At 36.9% G+C, this 25,845-nt stretch overlaps 4 protein-coding genes and 1 pseudogene across 4 annotated transcripts; 2 read left to right on the top strand and 3 right to left on the bottom strand.

The window, feature by feature from the left end:
• Positions 1 to 4,163: 4,163 nt before the first annotated feature.
• On the bottom strand, positions 4,164 to 7,283 carry LOC115999544 (casein kinase 1-like protein 1). Its single transcript, XM_031239387.1, has 10 exons — positions 7,208 to 7,283; positions 7,022 to 7,080; positions 6,850 to 6,885; positions 6,683 to 6,737; positions 5,940 to 6,088; positions 5,833 to 5,850; positions 5,575 to 5,645; positions 4,570 to 4,631; positions 4,419 to 4,482; positions 4,164 to 4,332 (listed from the first exon to the last, which is right to left on the bottom strand). The coding sequence occupies exons 1-10, from the start codon at positions 7,281 to 7,283 to the stop codon at positions 4,164 to 4,166; spliced, it is 759 nt and encodes a 252-aa protein (XP_031095247.1).
• LOC115998172 lies at positions 4,570 to 9,532 on the bottom strand (annotated as a pseudogene).
• Positions 9,312 to 12,872, bottom strand: LOC115998171 (cell division cycle 20.1, cofactor of APC complex-like). Its single transcript, XM_031237664.1, has 8 exons — positions 12,362 to 12,872; positions 11,164 to 11,427; positions 10,895 to 11,041; positions 10,789 to 10,810; positions 10,646 to 10,746; positions 9,970 to 10,551; positions 9,542 to 9,869; positions 9,312 to 9,453 (listed from the first exon to the last, which is right to left on the bottom strand). The coding sequence occupies exons 1-7, from the start codon at positions 12,458 to 12,460 to the stop codon at positions 9,729 to 9,731; spliced, it is 1,356 nt and encodes a 451-aa protein (XP_031093524.1). The 5' UTR covers positions 12,461 to 12,872; the 3' UTR covers positions 9,312 to 9,453; positions 9,542 to 9,728.
• A 1,963-nt stretch (positions 12,873 to 14,835) lies between these two features.
• LOC115998223 (lycopene epsilon cyclase, chloroplastic) lies at positions 14,836 to 19,879 on the top strand. The gene is made up of 11 exons (XM_031237720.1): positions 14,836 to 15,380; positions 15,897 to 16,068; positions 16,554 to 16,689; positions 16,820 to 16,930; positions 17,010 to 17,112; positions 17,520 to 17,663; positions 17,738 to 17,845; positions 17,969 to 18,065; positions 18,141 to 18,272; positions 18,757 to 18,889; positions 19,479 to 19,879. The coding sequence occupies exons 1-11, from the start codon at positions 15,051 to 15,053 to the stop codon at positions 19,642 to 19,644; spliced, it is 1,632 nt and encodes a 543-aa protein (XP_031093580.1). The 5' UTR covers positions 14,836 to 15,050; the 3' UTR covers positions 19,645 to 19,879.
• Positions 19,880 to 20,249: 370 nt separating this feature from the next.
• Positions 20,250 to 25,747, top strand: LOC115998221 (U-box domain-containing protein 34). Its single transcript, XM_031237718.1, has 9 exons — positions 20,250 to 20,565; positions 21,470 to 21,591; positions 21,726 to 21,841; positions 22,135 to 22,256; positions 22,372 to 22,538; positions 22,745 to 22,846; positions 23,169 to 23,597; positions 24,121 to 24,867; positions 25,208 to 25,747. The coding sequence occupies exons 1-9, from the start codon at positions 20,376 to 20,378 to the stop codon at positions 25,400 to 25,402; spliced, it is 2,190 nt and encodes a 729-aa protein (XP_031093578.1). The 5' UTR covers positions 20,250 to 20,375; the 3' UTR covers positions 25,403 to 25,747.
• The last annotated feature ends 98 nt before the right edge of the window (positions 25,748 to 25,845 follow it).

A 25,845-nucleotide genomic window follows, 5' to 3' on the forward strand; every position in this document is an offset into this window, starting at 1 on the left:
ACATCGGATTTTTTAAAAAACCAACGTCGTATCTCTATTTTTTTTTTTAAATTTTAAGATATACGACGTCAAAAAAAAACCGACGTCGTGTCTTAATTTTTTTAATAAAAAAATGGCATACTAAAACCGACGTCGTATCATTTATTTACTACGTCGGTCAGAACTACGTCGCAAAAAAATCGACGTTGCATGTAGAAAATAACCGACGTTAAAGTGTTTTTTGTAGTAGTGCATCCCTCCCTACCTCTCAAAAAAAATGCTCAAACTCATAATCATAACTAAGAACATCATCATTGAATGATTTTTCAAAGTTTTTTCACCATTTTTCATAGATGGATGAGAAAATGATAGACGGTAAGGATTTTGCTAATGAGGATTTTTGTTAGAAAGAAAAACAAGTCAAGTAATTCGCATGTGTGACTTTCACATACATCCAACGTTAGAGAGTCACCAATTGGGATCATTATTTGATATTTTTTTCTTTTTCGTTCTCTAGTTAGGGTAGAGTTCAACTTTAAAACACTCGAAAAATGTCATTGGAGAATTCGACAAGGTCAAAGATGAACATCAAGCCATGGAGGACGTTTTGACCAATTCGAGGAGAGGATGATGAACACCCTCGAAACTTTGCAAGCAAGCATCGAGGCAATGTGAGAACACCTTGCATTATGTAAAAGGGTTGTTGCTAATAGGGAGGCTACCACTACCATGTCAAGCCCAAGGGTAGAGGTTCTAAGGCCCGCGCTTTATTAAAGGCGTAAGAGATGCCAAAGAGGTCAAAAATTTTCCTTTTGCAAATGGACCAGTATTTCAAGAATCTTGGTCTTAACGACGAAGTAAAGAAGATCAAAGTTACTACCCGTTACATTACCGTACTGATGGTTATGCTTTGGTGGAAAAGAAAGTATGTCGACATCGCACGGACCATAAGCATAGACACGTGGAAGGATTTCAAGAAGGAGCTTGAGCGACATTTTTACCCCGAGAACGTGGTCTATGAGGCACGTAGACGACTTAGGGAGTTGAGGCAATGAAGGTCTATCCAAGATATGTACAAGAGTTTACGTCTCTTATGCTTCAAATCCCTAACCTTTCCCATGGAGGATATCTTATTTTACTTCATCGATGGGTTGCAACAATGGGCCAAATAGGAGGTGCAACGGCGAAATGTTTAATTAGTGAACGAAGCAATTATCGTCACTGAGTCCTTGATTGACATTAGTTCTTCAAGCAACTTTTGATACGTCAAAAAGAACAGACAAGAGTACGATAATAGATGGGAGAGAGCGGCATGATAGCCGAGAGAGACAACCAAAGGAGGTTACCAAGAATGGGGACAAGCGCGTCGCACTAAGGGAGTATGAAGAAAAGAAGAATGCCTTCGTGTCGAAGCTGGCATGTTACGTATGTAAGGGGCCACATCTGAATGATGGATTGTCCAAAACTTAGTCCCCCCAAGACTTACGAGGAAGAGGAGCCGAGCAGGATGGGATAGCTCCAAGTCCTCACAACCTTGAAAGCCTAAACAACATCGACGACTTCGACCAAAGGCATGTACGTGCACGTAGTTGTAAACATTAAGTCAACCAAAGCTTTGGTAGATACTGGTGTCACACACAATTTCAAGACCGAGGATGAAATTAGAAGACTCGGTCTTCGTTGGACAAGGGAAAGGTTGGCTCAAGGTCGCCAATGCAAGAACCCTCACTTAGCGACTTAGCGCGAGGCGTAAAGCTACGCTTAGACACTTGGGAAGGCCAAGTAAATTTTTTCATAGCACCAATAGATGGACTTTAGGGTTTGGGGTTTAAGATTTTAAAGTTTAGGGTTTGGGGTTTAAGATTTTAAGGTTTAGGGTTTAAGGTTTATGGTTTAAGGCTTTAGGGTTTAGGGTAAGTTTAAGAGATTTTGGGTTTAGGATTTTAGGGTTTGGGGTTTAAGGTGTTGGGTTTAGGGTTTAAGATTTTAGGGGTTGGTTTAGGGTTTAGCGGGTGGAATAGGTATGATACCCCTCAAGTGCCTCATTTGTAACAATCCAAGAGCGAAAGCAATACAAGTTCCCTACAAAGCTCCCATTGTAATTGCCATTGTAGCACGTGTGTGGCCCAACCCATAAGGGCCATGCGGACTTGACGTCATCCCCACCTTCCTCCAGTATATCACTGGCAGTCCTTAGTGAGTGCGGCACGCACCTTTTTGTTTGTTTCGGAGCCGTTTTGGCGGGGCGTACTAAACCCACTACGTACCACACCACCGGGCGGCTCGCCTGAATGCCGAGTCTTTCTCTGCCGTCAACTCGACGTCGTCGTCACCTGCAAGATAAGGCCAAAAACTTGACTTTACTAAACAAGAAACAAAGCAGTAAATGAAGCCCTTTCTTTAGTCAAGCGCGCTAGCTGCAATCAAACTAAAGCGCTAACTAGAAAGTGCTTCGAAAGGCGCCGGCTACCTTCTTACTGACAGCACAGTGTTTCCTTTAGCTTCGGTGTGTGATTTTTGTCGTAGGCATCGAATCGTAGCATCACTTGTGAGGGTCGAGCGAGGCTGACTTAGGGTTTAGGATTTAAGATTTTAGGTTTCAGAGTTTAAGATTTTAGGGTTTAGGGTTTGCAAGGTTTAGGGTTTAGAGTTTAGAGTTTTGGTGTTTAAGGTATTAGGGTATAGGGTAGAGGTTAAGAGGTTTTGGGGTTTGAGTTTAGGATTTAAGGTTTAAGATTTTAGGGTTTTGCGTTTAGGGTTAAGCTTAAGGTTTTTAGGGTTTAGGGTGTAAGATTAAGTTTAGGGTTTAAGATTTTAGGTTTTTAGGGTTTAGTGCAAGGGTTTAGAGTTTGGGGTTTAGGGTTTTGGTGTGTGAGGTTTATGGTAAGGGTTTTAAGAGATTTTGGGTTTAGGGTTTTGGTGTTTAAAGTTTTGAGGTTTATGGTAAGGGTTTTAAGAGATTTTGGGTTTAGGGTTTAAGGTTTAGGGGGTTTTAAGAGATTTTGGGTTTAGGGGTTAAGGTTTTAGGGTTTATGATATTAGGGTTTTAAGAGATTTTGGGTTTAATGTCTAAGATTTTAGGGTTTAGAGTTTCGCGTTTAGGGTTAGGTTTAAGGATTTTAGGGTTTAGAGTTTGCAAGGTTTATGGGTTAGGGTGTTTAGGGTTGCACGATTTAAGGTTTAAGGTTTTAAGATTTAGGATTTTAGCATTTAGGATTTAAGATTTTAGGGTTTAGGGTTTTTAGGGTTTGGGGTGTAAGGTTAAGTTTAGGGTTTAAGGTTGATGGGTTAGGGTGTTTAGGGTTGCACGATTTAAGGTTTAAGGTTTTAAGATTTAGGATTTTAGCATTTAGGATTTAAGACTTTAGGGTTTAGAGGGTTGCAAGGTTCAGGGTTTAGGGTTTATTGTGGGAGGTTAAGATTTAGGGTTTAGAGTTTTGTGTTTAGGGTTTAGGTTTAAGGTTTTTAGGGTTTAGGGTGTAAGGTTAAGTTTAGGGTTTAAGGTTTTAGGGTTTTAAGAGGTTTTGGGTTTAGGGTTTAAGGTTAAGTTTAGGGTTTAGGGCTGGGTTTATTGTGGGAGGTTAAGATTTAGGGTTTAGGGTTTTGCATTTAGGGTTTTTAGGGTTTGGGGTGTAAGATTAAGTTTAGGGTTTAAGGTTTATGGGTTAGGGTGTTTAGGGTTGCACGATTTTTAAGGTTTAAGGTTTTAAGATTTAGGATTTTAGCATTTAGGATTTAAGATTTTAGGGTTTAAAGGGTTGCAAGGTTCAGGGTTTAGGGTTTATTGTAGGAGGTTAAGATTTAGGGTTTAGGGTTTTGCGTTTAGGGTTTAGGTTTAAGGTTTTTAGGGTGTACGGTTAAGTTTAGGGTTTAAGGTTTTAGGAGGTTTTGGGTTTAGGATTTAAGGTTAAGTTTAGGGTTTAGGGCTGGGTTTAAGATTTTAGGGTTAGGGTTTAGGGTTTGCAAGGATAAGGGTTAGGGTGTTTAGGGTTACACGGTTTAAGGTTAGGGTTTTAGGATTTAGAATTTTAGCATTTAGGATTTTAGATTTTTAGGGTTTAGAGGGTTGTAGGGTTTAAGGTTTAGTGTGTGAGTTTTGAGTTTGATTTAAGGTTTAGGGTAGGAGGTTAAGATTTAGGGTTTAGGGTTTAAGATTTTAGGGCTTATGATTTTAGGGTTTAGGGTTAGGGTTTTGGGTTTAAGATTTCACGGTCTAGGGTGAAATTAAGATCATAGTCTTCACGGATAAAGAGATCGCGAAAAATTCTCTTCAGATAAGCATAATCGGGTTTGTCATCAAAGCGAAGTGAACGACAGTAATGGAAATATGAAGCAAATTCTGAAGGATAGCCACTGCATAAGACCTGCAAAAGATAATAAGCACTCATGCATTCTCAAAAGTCAAAACCAAGCAAATGGAGTATACAAGCAATTATCACCTTCCTCTTAGGAAGTACATTAGAACGTATCCAAGAGATTCCAAATCATCCCTCCTGCTTTGTTCTATAGCGTAAATAATAGTACAGGTTAGTGATAAGAAGTAATAGCAGGAAGATAACAACAAAGTCAACACAAGCAGCACACACTTACCAATACCAAGGTGAGTGTTCATGCTTGCATATCTAGCAGTTCCTGTCAAATTTTTGTTTTCTCTGCATCATTCAACACTCATTATTACATCAAAATATCCCAACATTAGAATGTAAGATCAGTAGAAGCAGTACTACCAGGGGATTAATGATTTAAGAGGAGGCGTGTCTATAATCAAGGAGCAAGGAAATCACAAACTCAATAAATCTCTAAAATACCAACATATATGCTAACTTTCAGGATGCAGTCCAGAAGTAAGGGAAAATGCAATCTAAATCAGTCTAAGAAATGACTTGTGCATGTGCATATATCTTGGTGAATGGCAATTATGGTTTTATAAATCATTATTGCATATTGTATTATTGTCCAATCACAGTATAAAACTACAAAAGAATATGAGCCAAACTCCGTGTATTTTGATAATCTCAACAGCTGAAAGGAAGAGAACGATTAGCAAACATGCTAAAGACATTCCTGAAACTATATTAAGGAAAGTGAAGGAAAGAAAATTACAGCCCATCTCACCCTTAAACAAAATCTACAAATAAGAAAACCCTACCCTTTCTTCTAAAAAACCTAACCACATCCTTTAACAACAAATGTTCTGTGCAAGTCATAGTGTAAATGTGCAACTTCACTTTATGTTTTAAAAAAATTAAAATTAAAAAGAAAACACAGAGAAGATCCTTCAGCAACAAATGTTCTACACGAGGCATTGTGCAAATGTGCAACTTCATTTTATGTTTTAAAAAAAAAAAAGTGCAGCAGATCTTCAACGATGCTCAGTCATAATATTGTAGAAAACTCTTTGGCTCTTTGCATATAAAGGGAAAGTGGTACTAAAACAGTTGTCCAGAAACAGCAATCTCAGACAATAAAAAAATATCCAGCTAATTTGAGAAGACATAAAAGTAGCTCGCTAGCAGCAGTTAGTACGGGCCATATATGATGTACAGAACTGCACACACACATGAACCTGAATAAAACAGATAATATTCAATCTACCTGTAAGGAATGTGTTGGTGAGTAGAAGTATCTCGGTACTTCTTAGCCAGACCAAAGTCAATTATGTAGACCTGTTTTTTTAGTAAAAATAAATGTAATGTATAAAAAAAAGTCTAAGCACACACACATATACAAACCCCAGCGAAAATACTTGAAATAGCAGAATAACAATCAGAATACCTGATTTGCACGTCTTCCCAAGCCCATAAGAAAATTGTCTGGTTTGATATCTCAATGCAAAAAGGATTTAGTGTGTACAAATTCAACACGAATTATCTGTGGTAAACAAAAGAACATCATATCAAAGAGTTTGAAGTTTAATTAAGTCCGCAAAACATAAGATAAACTAAGAAATAAGAATTAACCATTTGATCTGTGAGCATTAGAACTGTCTTCAGAGAAAGTTTCCTACTGCAGAAGTTAAAAAGATCTTCAAGACTCGGTCCAAGTAAATCCATGACCAGAACATTGTAGTCTCCTTCCACACCAAACCATCTCACATTTGGTACTCCAGCTACAACATTAGAACAATCACATCGGAACTCCAATTTTATCAACTAACTTAAAATGACTTGAAAGAAAACAAACTACTGATTTCATTACTTCCTCCTTGTAGAATTCTGTATAATTTTGACTCATACAACAATTGAGGATGTTTTGTCTTGACATTTTCCTACAATATAAAAAATAATATCAGTTTTGCAGTGTGGTTACAGAATGTACAGCTACTATGAGGTATAAAGAAAGGTATTGGGTCAAGCAATAAACAAAGCTTTCATTTTTTGACATTCAGAGAACCAAGATTATTTCCAATTTTGGCAAGTGTTGATAATGGGTCAATTTGAGATCAATGATCTGCTTAGCAAAAGACACATCAGTATCAAGTAATGACTGAATACATCCACAAACTGGAAAGGTTTTCAATATGTGATGAGATACATCAAATTGAAAGGAATCCAATTTCATAAACAGTACATAGAGCAGGGCAAATTTTTATGCAACAGCTCAGTGAAAGAGTGTAACAAATATAAGCTGAAAATTGACATTACACTAGTGTAATATATGCAATTTCATAGCAAGTCTCAAACTCTCCCCCCTTTCCATTAACAGCCACAAGGCAACAACTTCTCAAATGTGATTATCCAAAGTGTAGCAGCAGAGAACTGTTAACATATTAACTTGGTATCACTTCCAGTAAACTTCTATTCCAATACCTGCTTAAATGCTTCGATCAAGAACTTAGAACTCAAATTAAAGCATGAAACACAACTATACTTCAGTAAAATCCACCTCTTTTACGTAATCAAAAGCCTGAATTCAAGTATACACTGTTATAAACATTTTTCAGATTCAGCACCAGTATAACTAGCTCTGTTATAGAAAACTTCCAAGTCAACCCCCAACCAAGCTTAATTTCCAGTTCACTAGATCAACAACAATTAATTACTAGACTAAGCTTACTCACAAGCTTAATTTCAAGTTCCTCATTAGTTTGTAAATTAGTACCTGCATCAATGAACCCCAAAAAACAACAATTAATGACTTAATCAACTCATTTTCCAAACACACCGAAAATATACACCCAACATTAAATTAAGAGCAGCAAATTATTCAAGAATGCAGAAAAACAAACCGAGGTAGATCTCTCCGAACGATCCGCTGCCGATTTTGCGTCCGAGTCGATACTTGTTACCTACACGAGGCTCCATCCACTGAAGAAGACTAAGCTATGTACAGTAGAAGCTCTGTTCCATGCCTGCTGATAGTACACACCTGCATAAAATTTTGAAAGATGATTTTTTTGGTTGGGGTAGAGCAATTCATTGAAAATTATTTTGATTATTATCCAAAGAAAAGTTATGATGATTTCTCCACCCCGGATTATATGAGTTAGAAATGGGTCATTCACAAGCCCTTGATTAAAAACATTATGTACAAAATCATATTATTTCTCTTAATTAAGGATGGATACAAAATCATATTATTTCTCTTAATTAAGGATGAATTATTATTTCGGTTGACAGTCGAGAACACATATTTTTCATTTATCTACCTATACTTGAATGCTTGAATGCTTCTTCCATTTAGGTTGTAAGATGGTCTTTTCTGTATACCATAGTATGGCCACTTTCATTTGTTGCATTATGTCCTACTGAAAAAGTGAAGAGAAAATGTTTTGTTTTTTTTTTTTTTGAAAAGAGAAAGTTGTTTTTAAAAAATGAAAATTCATGCAATAACTTACGCACTATGAGACAAGCATATACCCAGTACCATTTTCTTTCCTTGTAGTATATGTCTACTGAAGAAGTGAAAAGAGAAATTGTTTGTTTTTTGAAAAAATGAAATATTTAAATGGCAGATCCTTTATAGATTTCGATATACATGCACAAGAAACTGAAAAAACTTGTGAAAAGAAAAAGTGAAAAAGCAGACTTATACCTGAGACTGTAAAGCCATTTTATATTCAAGCTTCACCTCCCCTTTACCAACACAGAAAATTAATCACATTTGTATTGGCTGGCTAACAGAGTTGAAAGAGGGGGGGGGGGGGGGTGGAAACAATGATACAATACCTGTTGTCAGGATCAATTTCGAGAGCTTTCTTGATATCAAACTCAGCCAGATCAAAATCAATCAAGTGCATATATGCTTGAGCTCTTCGGTAGAGTGCTTTAACATTAGTACTATCCAGTTCAAGCACCTGCATAGCACATTTCAAAAAAATTATTACCTGACATAAAATAAGTTAACATAATAGTGTGCAAATTTAGCATATCAAACCTTAGTACATAGTTTCTCAGCCTCCTTTGTAATCTTTCAATTTCAACTTGCATGCTGCATTGTTTAGGTTGCAGGAGATCTTCAAGGCCTTGGATTGCTTCTTCTCCTCCTCACTAAAGGAAGTATCATATTCAATGAACTTAACTCCCTACAAAGGCCCATCACAACAAAACGACTGAGTAACACAGTGTCATCCTATCACAATGGCAGCACAAAAAGAAAAAGAAGGCACCTACCTTCTCATATCTCTTTGAAGCTCTTGCATATTTGCCTGCCTTGAACAGTACATTTCCTTCTTCCTTTTTTTTGCCTGCAGCCTCAATCTTCTCCTGGGTGTTCATATCCCATGATTCTCTTTCCTAAAAGCCCCATGTAGCATCAATTAGAAGATGAATCCTAATTTACCCACTAAAAATAAAATTTTAAAAAAATTAAGAAAAGGAAATCATTTAGTATACCTTGACAAAAGAAACAAGTTCAATTTCATAAGACACAATGGAATTGGGAGGAACCACAGCTAACTCCTGCTTTGACTCAGATGAACCAAAAGCATACTCTGGTGCAACAGTCAACAATGAGACTTCACCCTTCTTCATCGTTAGCACAGCCCTGTCCAACCCATCAATAACTTGCTCTGTACAAAGCAAAACAAAGTTTGGTAAGAAAATAAGCAAACTAAGATGGTGCAATTATAAGGAAAACATGTCGAAAGCAAGAACTCCTATTAGCAATGGTACACACCCTCGTCCGTCTTGAACTCAAATAGTCCATCTTCATTATCTCCATCATGACCTTTGTTGATAAAGATTGTGCCATCCTGCAGCTTCCCAATTGATTTCACTGCCAGCAGAAGGTAAGATGTAACTACACACCAAATTGGTCACAAATATACATGCCATTTTCATTTCATTAATACTAACAGTTTACAACAGCTCCATCATTGGGACGTTCATATCCTTCCCCTTCCTTCACGATCTTTTTTATTACTTTCTTATCATCGGTGTCATTCGTCACAGTCTTCCATGAAACTAACTCCAAATTAATTAGTAGTGTTGCATTAGGGGGAACAGCTCCTACATCACCAGAGGCTGGCTTTCCCTTCTCACCAAACCCATCGGCATCAGCAACAATGTATAAGTAAATATCAAAAGCAATCCAATGCATATGCGTGATACAAACTGCTTACATTGAGGCTTCACTGTTAACTGCACTTTCTCTCCTTTCTTCATGGTTTTAACAGCCTTGGTAAGTGCAGGGCAAAAATGACCTGTTCAAAAATATTTGTTGTTACCAGAGAGAACAGTTTGCTTTTCTAAATACATATGCTGTATGAATCATCATCATCTGTATCAGCAGGCAGAGGGTTATAAAATTCAGCGAATTCGGTTGATGTGAGCAAATGGCTCAGGATTTGACTTTGGAGCCTGTTTTGCTACTTCAGGGGTTCCAAAAACATTCCAAAATCTGAGTGTTTCATCTCCTGCTGCAGAAGCCACTGTGCAACCATCTGGACTCTGTATAAAAGATTAAAAGAGAATTATTAGCAAACATGGTTATTTTTTCTCCGCCACATTTTCTCTGAGATTAAAATTTCAGAGTGGAAAGGTACTTAACCTGAGCCATGAAAAGAACGCGGGATGTATGTCCAGTAAGCTCTGCCATCTTAACCATAGATGGGTATTTCCAGAGAGTAAGTTGATTCTGAGTAAACCCATGAGAGCTTAGCAACTCACGCTCATTCTTGCTCCAAAGCAGTGCACACACCTGTGACCCTGTATCAACTGAGTTCACACAAGCACCAGTATGGGAATTCCAGAACTTTATGCACCTATCGCCTCCACCTCCACCAGAGGCCAGCAAGTTACCCTGAAATGGACACCAAGCAAGGGCCTTAACAGCAGCTGTGTGATCCTCGAGCCTGTGAAGCCACTTCGTCGAGGAGTTGGAAGTAGCTGTTGATCTGTCCCATATGTGGAGGAGATTATCATTTCCTCCACTAGCCAACTGCTGGCCTGAGGCAGACCATTTTAGGCCACAGACTTCTTGATGATGCCCTCTATATGTTTCTACGATTGGTGCTCTCACTCGGACATCATTGTTGTTAACCAGACCATCCATTCCACCTGTAGTCAGTATATGGTTGTTCCAGTCAAGGGCACCGACTCGTGATTGGTGGCCACCTCTCAAAGTTCTCAACTGCAGCAGACATTATTAGAAAAAAAAATATCAGTACAAAACTTTTTGTGACTCCAGAAAAGAAAACAAGGCCAAGAGAGATCAAGGAGCAGACCAATCGGTTAGATGTGGTATCCCAAAGCTGCACGTCCGAGTTGTTCAAGCCAATAGCAACATGCCTCCCATCTGGAGCCCATTTAACACTTGTAACAGGACCATTTTCACCATCTGGAGCCCATTTAACACTTGTAACAGGACCATTTTCATCATCAATTGTGACCAGTTCGGAAGTGCTGCCATCAGATGCATCCCACATTGTGACCAGTTCGGAAGTGCTGCCATCAGATGCATCCCACAGGTAGACCAGTTCGGAAGTGCTGCCATCAGATGCATCCCACAGGTAAACAGTACTACCCAAAGCTATAGAAAGAACATTGCTGCTGCCCCAATCTAATAGATTTAAGTAATAATCATCCACAATATCCGGAGCATCCAAAGTCCTCTCAGAGGTCTGCATAAGCAAACAACTATACTAAGAACATTTTTTTCAAATTCAAGTAAAGTTTTCATAAAAAAAAAAAGTAATCATAAACTAAAACTCCAGTATTATCAGCCATTATGAACCCCCACCACCTGAGGAATGTGGCGCTTGGGTTTCGTTGGTTTGGCCTGGTAAGCAGCAGAAGAAAACTCATCCACGATGCCCTTAACAGGGGTGGGTGGTTTGTTCTTAAATGCAAGGATCCTTGTCCTGTTCATGTTCAAAGCCTCCGCTAACCGCTTTCTATATGCCTCTCTGGATGGTGAGCTGTTGTCTGGATTTTCCTTACCTTTCGTCACCATATAATGTGCATAGTCGAAATCCATTGCTGATCTATTTGGAATAAACCTATCCCACTATAAACAAAAACAAAAACAAAAAACTTAAGAGTTAGTTTGCCAATATTTCTGAAACCCTGGCTTGCTTCTGTGGAAACTCAAGATCAAATATAAAAGTGGCACAAGCAAAATTTGATCATGAAAATAGACCATTTTGAAAAGCTTACTCACAGCCTAAAATATAATCTGGGTAAAATATTAAATCAGATTAAATTATAAAACCCATTTAGCAAAGCATATCATCATAAGCAAAATTCATTCTCAATGCCCAAAAGATACAGTGAAAGTTACATCAATTAGCAACATTCAGATCAAGGGTATATATACTCTTAATTTATTAAATCAGATTAAATTATAAAACCCATTTAGCAAAGCATATCATCATAAGCAAAGTCCATTGTCAATACCAACATTAAGATCAAGGCTGTATATATATACAATAAAAATCTTTCTCACAGCCCTAAAAATAATCTGGGTAAAATATTAAATCAGATTAAATTATAAACCCCATTTAGCCAAGCATATCATCATAAGCAAAGTTCATTGTCACCAACATTAAGATCAAGGCTGTATATATATACAGTAAAAATCTTTCTCATAACCCTAAAAATAATCTGGGTAAAATATTAAATCAGATTACATTATAAACCCCATGTAGCAAAGCATATCATCATAATCCATTCTCAATACCCAAAAAATACAGTGAAAGTTACATCATTAGAACATTATGATCAAGGGTATATATACTCTTAATTTATTAAATCAGATTAAGTTATAAAACCCATTTAGCAAAGCATATCATTATAAGCAAAGTCCATTGTCAATACCCAAAAGATACAGTGAGATTTACATGTATTAGCAATATTAAGATCAAGGCTGTATATATATACTCTTCAGCATTACATACATTCAATTTAATTACGAAAAGAACGTCCTAAAGTATATAACATACATTTTCACCGGAATTTTTTCTCTGAAGATACTCTTCCTGAAGAGGGAAACGGTATTGAGTCTTGTTTGAAGAAATAGAGTTCCTTAATCCTGCATCCATCACGTTAATAACACCAAAAAAACACTACTACTAAAGAATCGCGCAAGAATTAATCTAGCAAGGACCCAAGGGGTCTGAAATAGAACAGATTAGAGCGTTAAGAGAGAGAGAGAGAGAGAGAGAGAGAAACACAATGAAATAAAAGAAAATATATATCAAACAAGAAATCGAGATTGAAAGTGTTGGAGATCGAGAGCCGCCAACGGTGGATTGCGTAGGATTCGGAGAAAGCTAGGGCAGAGAACAGATAAACGAGAGATGATTGAGATTGAGAGTGTTGGAGATCGAGAGCCGCCAATGGTGGATTGCCTTGATCAAGTAGAATTCAGAGAAAGCTAGGCAGAGAACAGAGAAACGAGAGATGATTTAGAGATTCACTGGAAAACGATGGTTTTATAGATGTCAAAGCACCAACGGCTACTTTTCGAAATACCAAAAGATCCCTTGTAATATGTTTAGACTAAAATGCTCATCCTTGATCCTCCGTTTCCAGACAACTTTTGATATTGGGCTGGACCTCAGGATTTGATGGGTTCCTTGGACATCCTTCACTGGGCTTCAAATATTTTTGTGAAATTATTTACAGCTTGGTGACACACTAAAAAATGTGTCATATTCATAAAAGTGTGAAATGAACGGTCCCCTAAAATAGTCAATTGATTTCAATACAAAAATTGTTCCCATTATGGATAATGCGAAGGTTGAAAGTGATTTGAATGTTGTAATTGGAGATTTTGTTAGTCTTTTTATTTTTTACTATGAGTGGCGGAATTAAAGGGTCAATCATAAATTTAATTGCACTTTGCAAGGAGTTGAAGCAATAATGAGAAATCAATATGGTGTATATTTATAGGGAGCATAATAGAGTCACGGACTATCTCGTTAAGTTGGCATACCAAAATTACTATGGTTTAAATGTGTTATATTTATAGGGAACATAATAGAGTCACAGACTACATCGTTAAGTTAATATATCAAGACACCATTCTTAAGGTTGCTTCAAGTAGACATGTTTGGTATCACCCCATTGTACGCGAGCGATTTGCCGGATGTAGCTTAGCTTAATTTTCTTCTATATTATTTCTCTGTAATTGTGAAGTAGGTTTGGTTGTATTTCTATAGATATTCCCTCTCATGTCTTGGACGGTCATTATCCCTACAAATTTAAGATTGGCAAAGTGACATGACAAGAGAGAATTTTTTTATTTTATTTAAAGCTAAGTGTATTGTAAGAGAATAGAGGATTGACAAAATTAGTAAATGGTGAGAGAATTGACAACGACAGTTTTTTTGTACGTATTAGCTGGGCGGCAGCTTTTGTTGCCAACCATTTTACTTTTTTTTTTTCTTTTAATATTACTTTATTATTGTATTTATAATTAGTAATTATTCGTGCGATGCACGGATAATTTTTTTTTATTATATATTTAAATAATAAAATTAATGATGGAATTATAAACAATTTTAATATTTGAAAGTATATACATTTATTTGAAATTATATGATTTGTATATTAGTGTTGAATTTGATTACTTAAAAATTATAATAGGAAAAGTCTAAAAAAATAAAAGGAAGAGCATGGTTAGTTGAATTATTTTAAGTAATAAAAATTTACTATAATCAAATGATGATCCGTATGTTTAATTATTATAGTAAGATTAAAGTATTAAATATAGGCTGGTAATATGGGCATAATAAGTTTATGTCTAATATCCTTTAACTATGAACGTAATATGTGTATAGTATGCTTAATTTTTTTAATTACCCACCGTAATATGTGTATGTTTAATTTCCTATATGGACAGGAAAATTTATCATTAATTCTAATAAGAATGAGGTCATTTTATTATAATTACTAATGATAATTAAAGAGTATGGCATCCTAAAGAGTATGGCAGGAAAATTTATCATTAATTTTAATAAGAATGAGGTCTTCGAATTAGATAAAAATTGAGTGGAAATGGAATTGTAATTCTTTCTAACTAAACACATTTTTTTTTTTTTGAAAATAACCAAACACCTTTTAAAAATAGTGAAACAGTAAAAATAAAAGTACATGTTATAAATTACTTTAAAAAAAAAATACATGTAATAGATTTTTTTTTTTAAATTAAAATTTCCGCTAAAGCCTACAGGTAGCAGGTAGGTAGACAAAATCATCACCATATAAGGGAAAATTGTCAAATGTCAAAGAGGGAGACGCTCGAGACGACAATTACTGCATTTGCCCAAAACATGTGAGCAAAATGGATATTTCACACGACGCGACTTTTTTCCAAGCTGATAATAATATCTCTACCCAATGAAATGCGTCCACGTGTCAGTGTATTGATGATAGTTTTAACACGTCATCAGAATGCTCCCTCCTCCTATCCATTAGCTTAGCTGCTGCTGCTCTCTGCTCTGCTCCTCCCACCATAGCTGCGTAAAACCAATAATCCGAAGCTCGCTACTCGCACGCTTAATCACACACCGCCATTTTCCCGCCATTTTTCAAACCTTTTTTCCCCTGAGAAACAGGTGGAGGCAATGAAACTGGAGCCGGTACTCTGAACGAGGTCAAAGTAGAAAGCGAGAATTCCGGGCAGAAATGGAGTGCATCGGAGCTCTGAACTTCTCTGCAATGGCGCTCTCCACGTGTCCTGCGGTGAAATCATTCTGTAGGAGGAGGTTGAGGGGCGAAAGGCATGGGGTTTGGCCTATACGTACGGAAAATTGTACGTATATATCGACTTCGGCGGCGGCAGTGGCGACTCTACGAGTGAGGTGCAAGAGCAGTGGCAGTACCAGTGCTGGCGTGGCGTTGAGAGAAGAGTTTGCGGACGAGGAGGATTATGTAAAAGGCGGCGGTTCGGAGATTTTGTTTGTTCAAATGCAACAGAACAAGCACATGGATGAACAGTCTAAGCTTTTGGACACGGTGGATATCTTGATCCCATAGGAAAATGATATTTCTTATCATCATCATCATCATCTTCTTCTTCTTTTTGAGTCATTGCCATTTATCTGCATTTTTCTATTCGTGTTATTTTGCCAATTTGTGGTATTCGATAGTGTTGTTAGCTGATCGGTGTAAACCTTAACTAAGTGTTCAATTTCAATGTGGTTATTAAGTAAACGTAGGGTAAATCATTTGAGTCGATATATAATTTCAAATGAATTATGAGTGACTCGATTGAATTAGTGTGCAGCATTATCTGACTACTAAAAGCCAATAATTGACCTTGGGAATAATGTTTGTGATGTAGAGCAGTTGTCATGGCTCAATTTGTTGCTGGATTTAAGTCATTTAACCAAATAGAGAATTATAAATTGAACTAAAGAAGAATTACACAATGGTATCACATTCTGGACATGTTTAGAACTGTTGCACAAGAGATCTGTATTATACCTATCCATTTCATAATTTTATTCATGATGTTATCTCTGGTTGCAGTTGCCACAAATATCAGTAGGAGAAGGCATCTTGGACTTGGTAGTGATTGGATGCGGTCCTGCTGGCCTTGCGCTTGCTGCGGAGTCAGCTAAGATAGGCTTGAATGTGGGGCTCATTGGGCCTGATCTTCCTTTCACAAATAACTATGGGGTCTGGGAAGATGAATTCAAAGGTAAATAACCTTAGTTATCCTACGTCCTGTTCTTTTTATCTTGATAAATCATGGAATATGTTGACCTGGTCTAGTACACTCCACAAATGATTATGTAATATGGCTGAAGATGTAAGGTACCTTTACTTTTGGTGATGCAACTACCTTAGAAACATTTAATTTCCCCTTGCTATATGCTTCTGTGGCTTGTATGGTGAATTCTTTCTAGTAGTTTATGAATGTAAAATTGTAATGCTATTTTTTATTCCCTACTGCACTACATGTGAATATGTGTTGGTGACTTGGGTATAGAATAGAAAAGAGGGAGAATAAATGGCGAGAATCAACAATGTTCATCCTTTACTCTGTTTCTGAAATAATATAGCAAGTAATGATGCACTTGCATTGTACATGAAAGATCAGTGTTTGTACAATGTGAAGAATTTTGATCATATGCAAGTCTTACAATTGCCACCACAACTGGCATTACACTTTCTTCTTTACAGATCTTGGGCTTCAGAGATGCATTGAACATGTTTGGCGGGATACCATTGTATATCTTGATGATGGAGATCCTATTCTTATTGGCCGTGCTTATGGACGTGTTAGTCGCCATTTGCTCCATGAGGAGTTGTTGAAAAGGTTACATCTACTGAAGCTTAACCATGAAATTAGAGATCATAAAAATAAAATATTTGAAACATAAATCTTGGCCCTTCTACTACTTTTTACGGAGTATTTCACAAATCAATAATTCATATTTGTTTCTTAGGTGTTTGGAGTCAGGGGTTTCATATCTTAACTTGAAAGTGGAAAGGATTGTTGAGAATGCAATTGGTCAGAGTCTTGTGGAATGTGAAGGCAATGTCATCATTCCATGCAGGTACAAGGTTGCTCCAGTTTCCATCACTAATATTGGAAATTTAAATACTGGTTTTAGAACTTCAAATTTTATATTACAGGCTAGTTACTGTCGCATCTGGAGCTGCCTCAGGGAAATTGTTGCAGTATGAGGTTGGGGGTCCAAGGGTTTCTGTTCAAACAGCTTATGGTGTGGAGGTTGAGGTATAACAGTGGGTTGCCTCTTCTAATATCTTATAATACTCGGTTGTGTATATGCTCTTTTGATGGTATGCACTCACTAAAAAGTTTTGAGAGTTTTCCTCTATCTGATTAAATATGCTCAAATGGTGAATCAAAGTGAAGATTGTGGCATGAATGATGTGTTCATTGTATTCTGCAAAAGATTCTGTTTTCATGGAAACTGGGATAGGCTCTTCTTTTTGAATGAGAAATTGGTTTAGTGATGTTCTTATGTTAAAGAAAGTACTACTCCACAACAATCATTTATATAAATAAAGGAGCCTTTTATGGTTTCTGTATCTTCAATGACACCAAGTATGAAACTGAAATAGTAAAATTTGTTAAATGCTGCAGATATATGATTGTTTTTCATATTTAATACTTTTTAGGTGGAAAACAATCCATATGACCCCAGCCTGATGGTTTTCATGGATTACAGAGACTATGTCAGACACAAAGTTCACTCTTTAGAAGCAGAATTTCCAACCTTTCTTTACGCAATGCCCATGTCTGATACAAGAGTCTTTTTTGAGGTTAGTGCTGGATCTTTTGGTGTGTACTACATCTTACATGGTTACGCAAGAGAATATAATGCAATGCTTTTCAGGAAACTTGTTTGGCTTCTAAAGAAGCTATGCCTTTTGATCTCTTGAAGAAGAAACTAATGGTAAGACTGGAGACAATGGGTATCCGAATAAAGAAAATTTATGAAGAGGTAATCCGGTTGCTCTAATGTGATTATATTCTTACTGGAAAATGTAAGTCCTTTTCGGGACTATATTCAATAAATACCATTAATCCAAAACCAAGATTCACCAAAACTTATACTGTTATGCAGGAATGGTCTTATATACCAGTTGGTGGATCATTGCCAAATACTGATCAAAGAAACCTTGCATTTGGTGCTGCTGCTAGTATGGTTCATCCCGCTACAGGTAATATAGGCTGATTTATATTTTGAAGTTGTTGAAATATAATATTTTTGAAACATAGTCACCTTTGCTGAACAGGGTATTCGGTGGTAAGATCATTGTCGGAGGCTCCAAGATATGCATCTGTCATAGCAAATATATTGAAACGAAGTCCTGGTATGGATGATATGCTTGTCAGTTCAAGAAGTACGGAAAATATTTCAACACAAGGTATGGAATATGTGTAATTATCTTGGTACATTTTACAATATTTGAGTTTGCATTTTAACTGCCTATGATTACAGTATAGATCTTGAAGTATGCACATTGCACAAACTTTTGTAAGTCTATAAGATATTTAAAGAAATGCATTAAAAAAAAATAATGGACATGGTAGTTTGATCAGGACAATCTGACAAAAACAGGAAAAAGCTCACAACCAAGGGAAAGAAATATGAAGCCGGAATCAATTCTCAATTTCTTGTTGTTATTCAAACAAAAATGGTTTCTGAAACGTTATAGCACACATTTGAAGAGGTGTTCCCTTAATCTAAATGACAGAGATACCAGAGGAGAAAGCTGGATCACTTTTAAATTTTAAAACTTAGTCCCCGAAATTGCTAGTCATGCACCATCTTCTCTTTCTCTTTCTCTTTCTCTTGATTTTTGCAGTCATGAATTGTGACTGACTTTAATGTTGAAATTCTGGTTTCAGCTTGGGAAACGCTTTGGCCGCAAGAAAGGAAACGACAAAGGTCATTTTTCCTATTTGGTTTGGCACTTATATTGCAGCTTGATATTGAAGGAATACGGACATTTTTCCACACATTCTTCCGCTTACCAAACTGGTATGAATCAAAACTTTCATCCCCTAGTCTGGTACATACTACTCATATTTGGGGAAATCGTATTTCAAAATTAGGCAACTGTACCAAAGTGCTCCAGTTTGGCACTAGGATTGAAAATGATTCTGTTAAAAGTTCAGTTTGGTCTAGTAGCCAAGTGCTCACCTGTTGAATGATACACCCAGGTTCAGGTCTATACAGCCTCTGGTTAGGTTATGCCCATCTTCCTTTTAGACCCTAAAAGCCTACATAATATCGAAATCATGTCCATTAGGATGAACCTACAACCACAACCACATAAACATGGTAGGTCAATTATTGGAGCATTAAAAACCTAGAGATTGAGCATATATTGTTTTCCAAACATAGGAATCTAGATGTCCTATTCCTCAGATCCTCTGAAGTACATGAAGAAAACCAATCTTATGTGGACCATAATGAGACCACATTGGTAATCCAGAACAAAGAAACTCTTTCTAAATGCATAGTGTTTTCTTAATAATTTTTGTTTGCATACACTTACAAACTTGCTCAAAGGCATGTAACCATAAAATTCTCAAAAATAGCTAACAGAATTCTATTTTGCTTATAGGATGTGGCAAGGATTTCTGGGATCAACTCTATCCTCAGCGGACCTCATGTTATTTGCATTCTATATGTTTGTTATTGCCCCCAACGACATGAGAAAAGGCCTCATCAGGCATCTGATATCCGACCCAACCGGTGCAATCATGATAAGAACTTATCTCACTCTGTAAATCCATATTTCTAGTCGATGTTATATTATAGAATAGATATATAGAAACCATGTGTAGAGGCCATGTATCCACTTCAGAGGTTTCCAATTCTATAGAATTTTTTATTTATCAAATAAAGCTACTGCACCTTTTATTCTGTGGTTGGCCAGTAGTGCTGTGAAAAGTAACTAAAAATTTTGTGGTCTGCTAAACAAATCATCCCCACAAGCTTGTATGATACACATTGTTTGGTTCATTTTCTCTTGTGACACATCGTTTGGTTTATATTCTCGTTAATGTACAAGAAATAAAAATTGTCTTCTCGTATGTCTTCTCGATTAGTCAGTTATATATTTTAAGTTTGACTTTTAATAAGAGCGACCTCTTTTTTATTTAAACCAATTATAATCATTTCTTCATAATTTGCAAGAGGCAAAGTTAATCTTTTATAATTTAATCAATGTCTCGTGTGACACAACAATTCTATTTCAGAGTAATAGACTAATATCAAGTTGGGTCAACCCGGAGAAAAGTCAAACAATCTATAATATTTGTTATCGTTTTTTTTTTTTTTAATCCAAATGGTTTGTTTGTTTGTTTTTTTTCATGGCCTACCGGTAAACGCCGGGAATTACTATTCTACCCCCGAAATGAGCCGCCCTCTAAATCCGGTAATCTTAAACGTTGATCACCAAAGTCCAAAACGCCGATTGCTCTGACCTCAGACGTACATTCCGGTTCACAGCCAAGGAATGGAAGCGACAGCCGACGGCCACGGTCCTCCGCCAGTGTCGGCCCTGACTGTAGCAGTGGCCGTGAAGAGCGTCGATGGCAGAGGTAGTCAACGAGCCGTCCGGTGGGCTGTGGAGAAGCTGCTGCCCAAAGCCGACCGATTTGTCCTTGTACACGTCATGCCTAGCATCACCTCAGTTCCTACTCCATGTATCTCTCTCTCTCTCTCTCTCTCACTGTGTGTCCATATGCATATATACACACACGGAGTATATATCATTCGGAATTTCGGATGATGTGTTATAGATACACTTGTGTGGTTATAGATTTATCTGTGTATGGATGAAAAAACCTGCTTTCAGCTAATTTTTTGAACTTAGGATACACAACAAATTGAGAGCGTTTATAATTCTACTGAGCATTCATTATCTGGATATCTGCTATGGAAATTTGCTTCTGTGGTTATTATTAAAGACTGACGCACTGTTAAGAATTTTATAAGAAAAATATAGATAGCAAGAAAAAAAAAATGATACGGAGTAATTAACACGGTTAGCATACCATTTACATGGAAAACTCCTAGACCATTCTCCATTCACTATATTCCATATGAAAAAGCATAGTACATTCAAGAAAAAAAGTTACAAAAGCTTAAAATTTTCAGTAATGATTTTTGTTCAAGAAGATAATCCAGTTCCCCTTCAAATGAGTTTGCCATTGCCACAGTTTACTTAGCATGGAGTATTTACCTTCATTTCATCTTTTATTTATTTTTATTTTATTTTTTATCTGTGCTACAACATAAGAGAAACTGCAAAATGTTGGTTGACTTGTGTGCTATGTGACACTGAGCTGACTTAATCTTTCATGTCCATTAAGTTCTCAAACTGGTTCACTTTAGAACGAAGCACTTGCTCAGTTTAATATTTAGAAAACAAGAGATAATACAAAATGTTAGTTGATTTTTATGGTGCATGAAGCCTAGCTGACTTAATCTATCATGTCCATTAATTTCTCAAAAAGGTTCATTTTAGAATGAAATGCTGGCTCAATCCGGTATTTAGCCTTTTGAGTCATGAGTTTTGATTTTGCACTTCTATGAGACATATTGCAGCAGGAGAGAGAGTTTCTGTTGAGGAGCTGGAGGCCAGTGTGGTGGAATGGTATGTGCAGGATAGGAGGGCTAAATGTGAAGAGATATTTATTCCCTTTAAGATACTATCCAAAAGTAAAAAAGTGAGTTTTATGTTTTCTGGGTGGTTTCCATTTAAGATTCTATCCAAAAGGAAAAAAATGTGAGTTTTATGTTTTCTGGGTGGTTTACTTTTACAAGATAATATTCTGGTTCAGTAATGTTGAAATTCCTGCAGATGGAAACTTTGGTACTTGAAGGAGACAGTCCTGCAACTGTACTTCTGAGATATGTAACTGACTCTGCCGTTAGTAGTTTAGTGATGGGCTCATCCTCTCCTGGCTACTTTTCTAGGTATGGTCAAATGACTGCTTTGGCTTTAGCTCATTGCACTTATTCTGCAGTTTGTGGTTGGCATTACAATTTCAGTGCTTCTTTCTACTTAAGGCCTTGTTCATCTAAATGTTTTTTCTAATCATTATCTATTCATATTTGAGTTAGCCATCAAGTCTTCTACTGAAAATATATTGATTTTTCATTCATGGTCCTTGAGGCGAAACACTTTTTTATTTTCCAATTCAATGTCTTGCAATGCCTTCATTTGTAATGTCTCTTCTGCTAATAATTATGTTACCAATTATTATCAGGAAGGCAAAAGGCTTGGATGTGCCATCAGCTGTTCTCAAATATGCCCCAGATTCCTGTGATGTCTTTGTGGTATCTACTAATAGGCTTATGGCGAAGTCTTTGAATCCTTTGTTAACTTCTGGTATGATAATATCATTCTCCTAATTTACCACCATGATACACTACTTTGTCAAATTTGTCTTCTCATGCCACCTGTACTGAAAAATCCATGTCTTGTGCTTCTATGGAATCAAAAGCACACAGTAGGTCATCATCCATTGCTGAATTTAGTGACCCAGATACTGCAGCACTTGACCAAGGGAATTCTTCTACATATTTTCATGCTTCTCAGGAAAGAAATTACCAAAATCTAGAAGATACCTCCTCAACTTTATATTCAGCCAATGGAAGCCCGTCTTACTCGGTGCGGATCAATTAATGTTAAATTTCCTCCGTTGTATTTATCTCGTATGTGGATCTGGATGCTTTTATACTTAAAATATGCTACTTCCAAGTATTGCTCTTCTTCTTCTTCTCTTTTTTTTTTTTTTTTTGGTATATATGAAAAAAGATACTGTATATATTAATGTACAAGTGATTCTTATACATGAGGGACATCTCTTTATTCAGCCAGAGGTTCATGAAGAAGTTGGTCAATTGCGCCTAGAGTTGCAGAATACGCTAGCCATGTATAATCAAGCATGTGAAGGCCTGATTTATGCCCAAAACATGGTGAGATGTTTGAACATTATATTACATTATTACCTCTAGAAATGTCAAATGTGATACTATCTATGATAAGGTATCTCATACAATTTAGCAAAGCAAATATTCTAAAAGTGGAGCATAAATCAAGCTTCATGTCAAAGTGAAGTCTCCAAATATTTGTACATAAGATGTACGATAGGCCCCATATGGATTATCTTGGAGAGCACAAAGTGAAGTCTACAGTGTCTATAGACACAAAGAATGAAGAATGATGATATACCAAATGTATTCTCTGCCTCTTCTGCTAGCTCCAAACAATATGTAATTCATTCTCTTTTTTTGCCAGGTCAACTTGCTTACTTCTGAATGCCTTGAAGAATCACGAAGAGTAGATGCTGCCCAGAAAAGAGAAGAAAATCTAAGGAGACTTGCTGCTGAAGAGAAAGAAAAACATTTGAAAGCTGAAAAGGAGGTTGAGATGGCTCGAAAATTGCTTGATAAGGAGACTTATGAGAGGCGGGTAGCAGAACTTAAAGCTCTTAAGGAGTCCTTAGAGAAATGTAGTGCTGTTGATGCACTATTATCATGTGATGGGAGGTATCGTAGATACACACGAGATGAGATTGAGGTAGCAACTGATTGCTTTTCTGAGTCAAAGTTGATAGGTGAAGGAGGATATGGGAAAGTTTATAAAGGCAACCTTGATCATACCCCTGTTGCCATCAAGGTTCTTCATTCAGATGCATCCGAAAAGACACAGGAATTTTTGACAGAGGTTTTTTCTTTTTTCTTTTTCTTTTCTCATTTTCTGTCTTATTCATTTCTAGTTGACCTGCAACACTAGATAGCCAAAATACTTAACGCTCTCAGGAGTTACTAAAACCAGATTTATATTTCCTATGGTGAATTAGCTTCTAATTTATTCATTGTATGTTTTACTTGCCACAGGTTGTGTTATATGTTGATAAAAATAGGACTATCATTTCTATGTAGATGTGGCTGTTTATCTTTCTGCATCTCATGAAATTCTAAACTTACATTAACATATCAATTTACGCTTTGTATCATACCATCAGGTATATTGGATGTCCTTTCCTTTCACTCCCTTCTCATTGAAGTGTCTTATTAATTGACATGGATGATGTATTCCGGAGTAGTTATCAGTGTAGGGCACAGATGATATTATGCTTATTGTTGATTTTTCCCTTCTATACAGTTTGTTCTACTTTAGTTTGATTGGATCACACTATGTATGTGCAACTTTAAACTCCCATTAACAATTAATTAATCATTTGCAGGTTGAGGTTCTTAGTCAATTGCGACACCCAAATATTGTTTTACTGATTGGAGCTTCACCAGATAGTTGTTGCCTTGTTTATGAATATATGGAAAATGGAAGCCTGGAAGATCACATTGTCCAAGGAAATGGCAGACCTATGCCTTGGTTCATTCGTTTCAGGATCATTTTTGAGGTGGCCTGCGGACTTGCATTCTTGCACAACTCAAAACCAGAGCCTATTATTCATCGTGATCTCAAACCAGGGAATATCCTGTTGGACAAGAATTACACGAGCAAAATTGGAGATGTTGGCCTAGCAAAAATTGTTTCGGATGTTGCACCTGAAAATGTCACTGAATATAGAAACTCCATCATTGCTGGCACCCTCACTTACATGGATCCAGAATATCAAAGAACTGGCACCATCAGACCCAAGTCCGATCTGTATGCTTTTGGAATTATCGTACTTCAACTGTTGGCTGCCCAACGTCCCAATGGACTTGTACTGAAGTTTGAAAATGCTGTTGACAGTAATTCCATCTCGGATATACTTGATAAGTCGGTCACAGATTGGCCTTTGATTGAGACAGAGGAGCTCGCTAAATTGGCTCTAAAATGCTGTCAACTCAGATGCAGAGATAGACCAGATCTAGACACTGAAGTTCTGCCTATTCTGAAAAATCTTGCCGAGTTTGCTGACACCAGTATGAAGGCACCAAGAGACCATGCCCATGCACCTAGCCACTACTACTGCCCAATCCTTCAGGCAAGCGCTTTAAAAATGCCATAAATATAATCTTTTCTGGGGTGACGAGGGGAACCCACAGCCATTACCCGGGAGTGTGCATTGGGTAAACCCCGCCTTGTGACCCTACCCGGCAAAGGTCCACAAGGAGGTAAAACAACCTAGGTTGTCCATAGCTGACTGGCTCAAACCAAGAGAGTTGGGAATTGGGATTCGAACTCATGACCTTGCGGTTACAAGTTTGTATCCTTAGCTATCTTGGACGGGTTATCCCCGCCATAAATACGATCTTGTTATGTGAAGTGCTTTCTAGTTTCTATATAGTCTGTGTATCTCATCTGTCTCTTGTGTGACATTGCAGGAAGTAATGGAAGATCCACATATAGCTGCTGACGGCTTTACTTACGATCACACAGCAATAAAGGCATGGCTTGACAGACATAATATTTCCCCAGTGACAAAACTGACATTGCAGCACAAGACACTTACACCAAACCACACCTTACGCCTTGCAATCCAAGAGTGGAAGTCGAGCACAACTTCTGCAGGGGGTTAGCATGTTGCATGTCAGTGTGGGATCAGGAATGCGCGTGATATCAACTAAACCACGCCCTCACACTCTCTTTCTGCATGTTAGAATTCGAGTTTCAGTGGTGCAAAAATTACAAATCATATTTACCTTTTGTTCATTGATCATTTCTGGCATTTGGTGTTGCCATTGCATATTTGCATAGAAGGCAAGTGTATAGTAGGGGTGCAAGTAGTTATTTTAGGGCAGTGCAAGATTGTAAGTAGCAAAACAGGTTAATAATTGTGTTCTGAATAGTGTGTTTATTCTGTAAATAAGTATGCTTTTGATTGTTTAAATCAAATGGTAAAAAATAAAATTGAAGTTTGGTAATATTATCTCCAAATTAAGTCAGTGTAAATACATATATTACATTTATAACAATATTAGAGCATATGACATTATGCAATCTTGTAGAAAGTTTGAGAGTT

The sequence above is a fragment of the Ipomoea triloba genome, chromosome 12, assembly GCF_003576645.1.
Source record: "Ipomoea triloba cultivar NCNSP0323 chromosome 12, ASM357664v1".
Lineage (NCBI taxonomy): Eukaryota > Viridiplantae > Streptophyta > Magnoliopsida > Solanales > Convolvulaceae > Ipomoea > Ipomoea triloba.

What these genes read in the sequence shown, in the direction of transcription:
- LOC115999544 (XM_031239387.1), bottom strand. Translation starts at nt 7,283, where the DNA reads ATGGAGCCTCGTGTAGGTAACAAGTATCGACTCGGACGCAAAATCGGC. An exon ending in GTTCGGAGAGATCTACCTCG is followed by an intron (nt 7,081 to 7,207) that starts GTTTGTTTTTCT and finishes TCATTGATGCAG; the next exon opens with GTACTAATTTACAAACTAAT. An exon ending in GAAGTTGTTGCCTTGTGGCT is followed by an intron (nt 6,089 to 6,682) that starts GTTAATGGAAAG and finishes CTAATGTTGTAG; the next exon opens with CTGGAGTACCAAATGTGAGA.
- LOC115998171 (XM_031237664.1), bottom strand. Translation starts at nt 12,460, where the DNA reads ATGGATGCAGGATTAAGGAACTCTATTTCTTCAAACAAGACTCAATAC. An exon ending in CACAATTGATGATGAAAATG is followed by an intron (nt 10,747 to 10,788) that starts GTCCTGTTACAA and finishes ATGGTGAAAATG; the next exon opens with GTCCTGTTACAAGTGTTAAA. An exon ending in GCGTTCTTTTCATGGCTCAG is followed by an intron (nt 9,870 to 9,969) that starts GTTAAGTACCTT and finishes TCTTTTATACAG; the next exon opens with AGTCCAGATGGTTGCACAGT.
- LOC115998223 (XM_031237720.1), top strand. Translation starts at nt 15,051, where the DNA reads ATGGAGTGCATCGGAGCTCTGAACTTCTCTGCAATGGCGCTCTCCACG. An exon ending in TAAAGAAAATTTATGAAGAG is followed by an intron (nt 17,846 to 17,968) that starts GTAATCCGGTTG and finishes ACTGTTATGCAG; the next exon opens with GAATGGTCTTATATACCAGT. An exon ending in TATGGTTCATCCCGCTACAG is followed by an intron (nt 18,066 to 18,140) that starts GTAATATAGGCT and finishes TTTGCTGAACAG; the next exon opens with GGTATTCGGTGGTAAGATCA.
- LOC115998221 (XM_031237718.1), top strand. Translation starts at nt 20,376, where the DNA reads ATGGAAGCGACAGCCGACGGCCACGGTCCTCCGCCAGTGTCGGCCCTG. An exon ending in CACCTCAGTTCCTACTCCAT is followed by an intron (nt 20,566 to 21,469) that starts GTATCTCTCTCT and finishes GACATATTGCAG; the next exon opens with CAGGAGAGAGAGTTTCTGTT. An exon ending in ACTACTGCCCAATCCTTCAG is followed by an intron (nt 24,868 to 25,207) that starts GCAAGCGCTTTA and finishes GTGACATTGCAG; the next exon opens with GAAGTAATGGAAGATCCACA.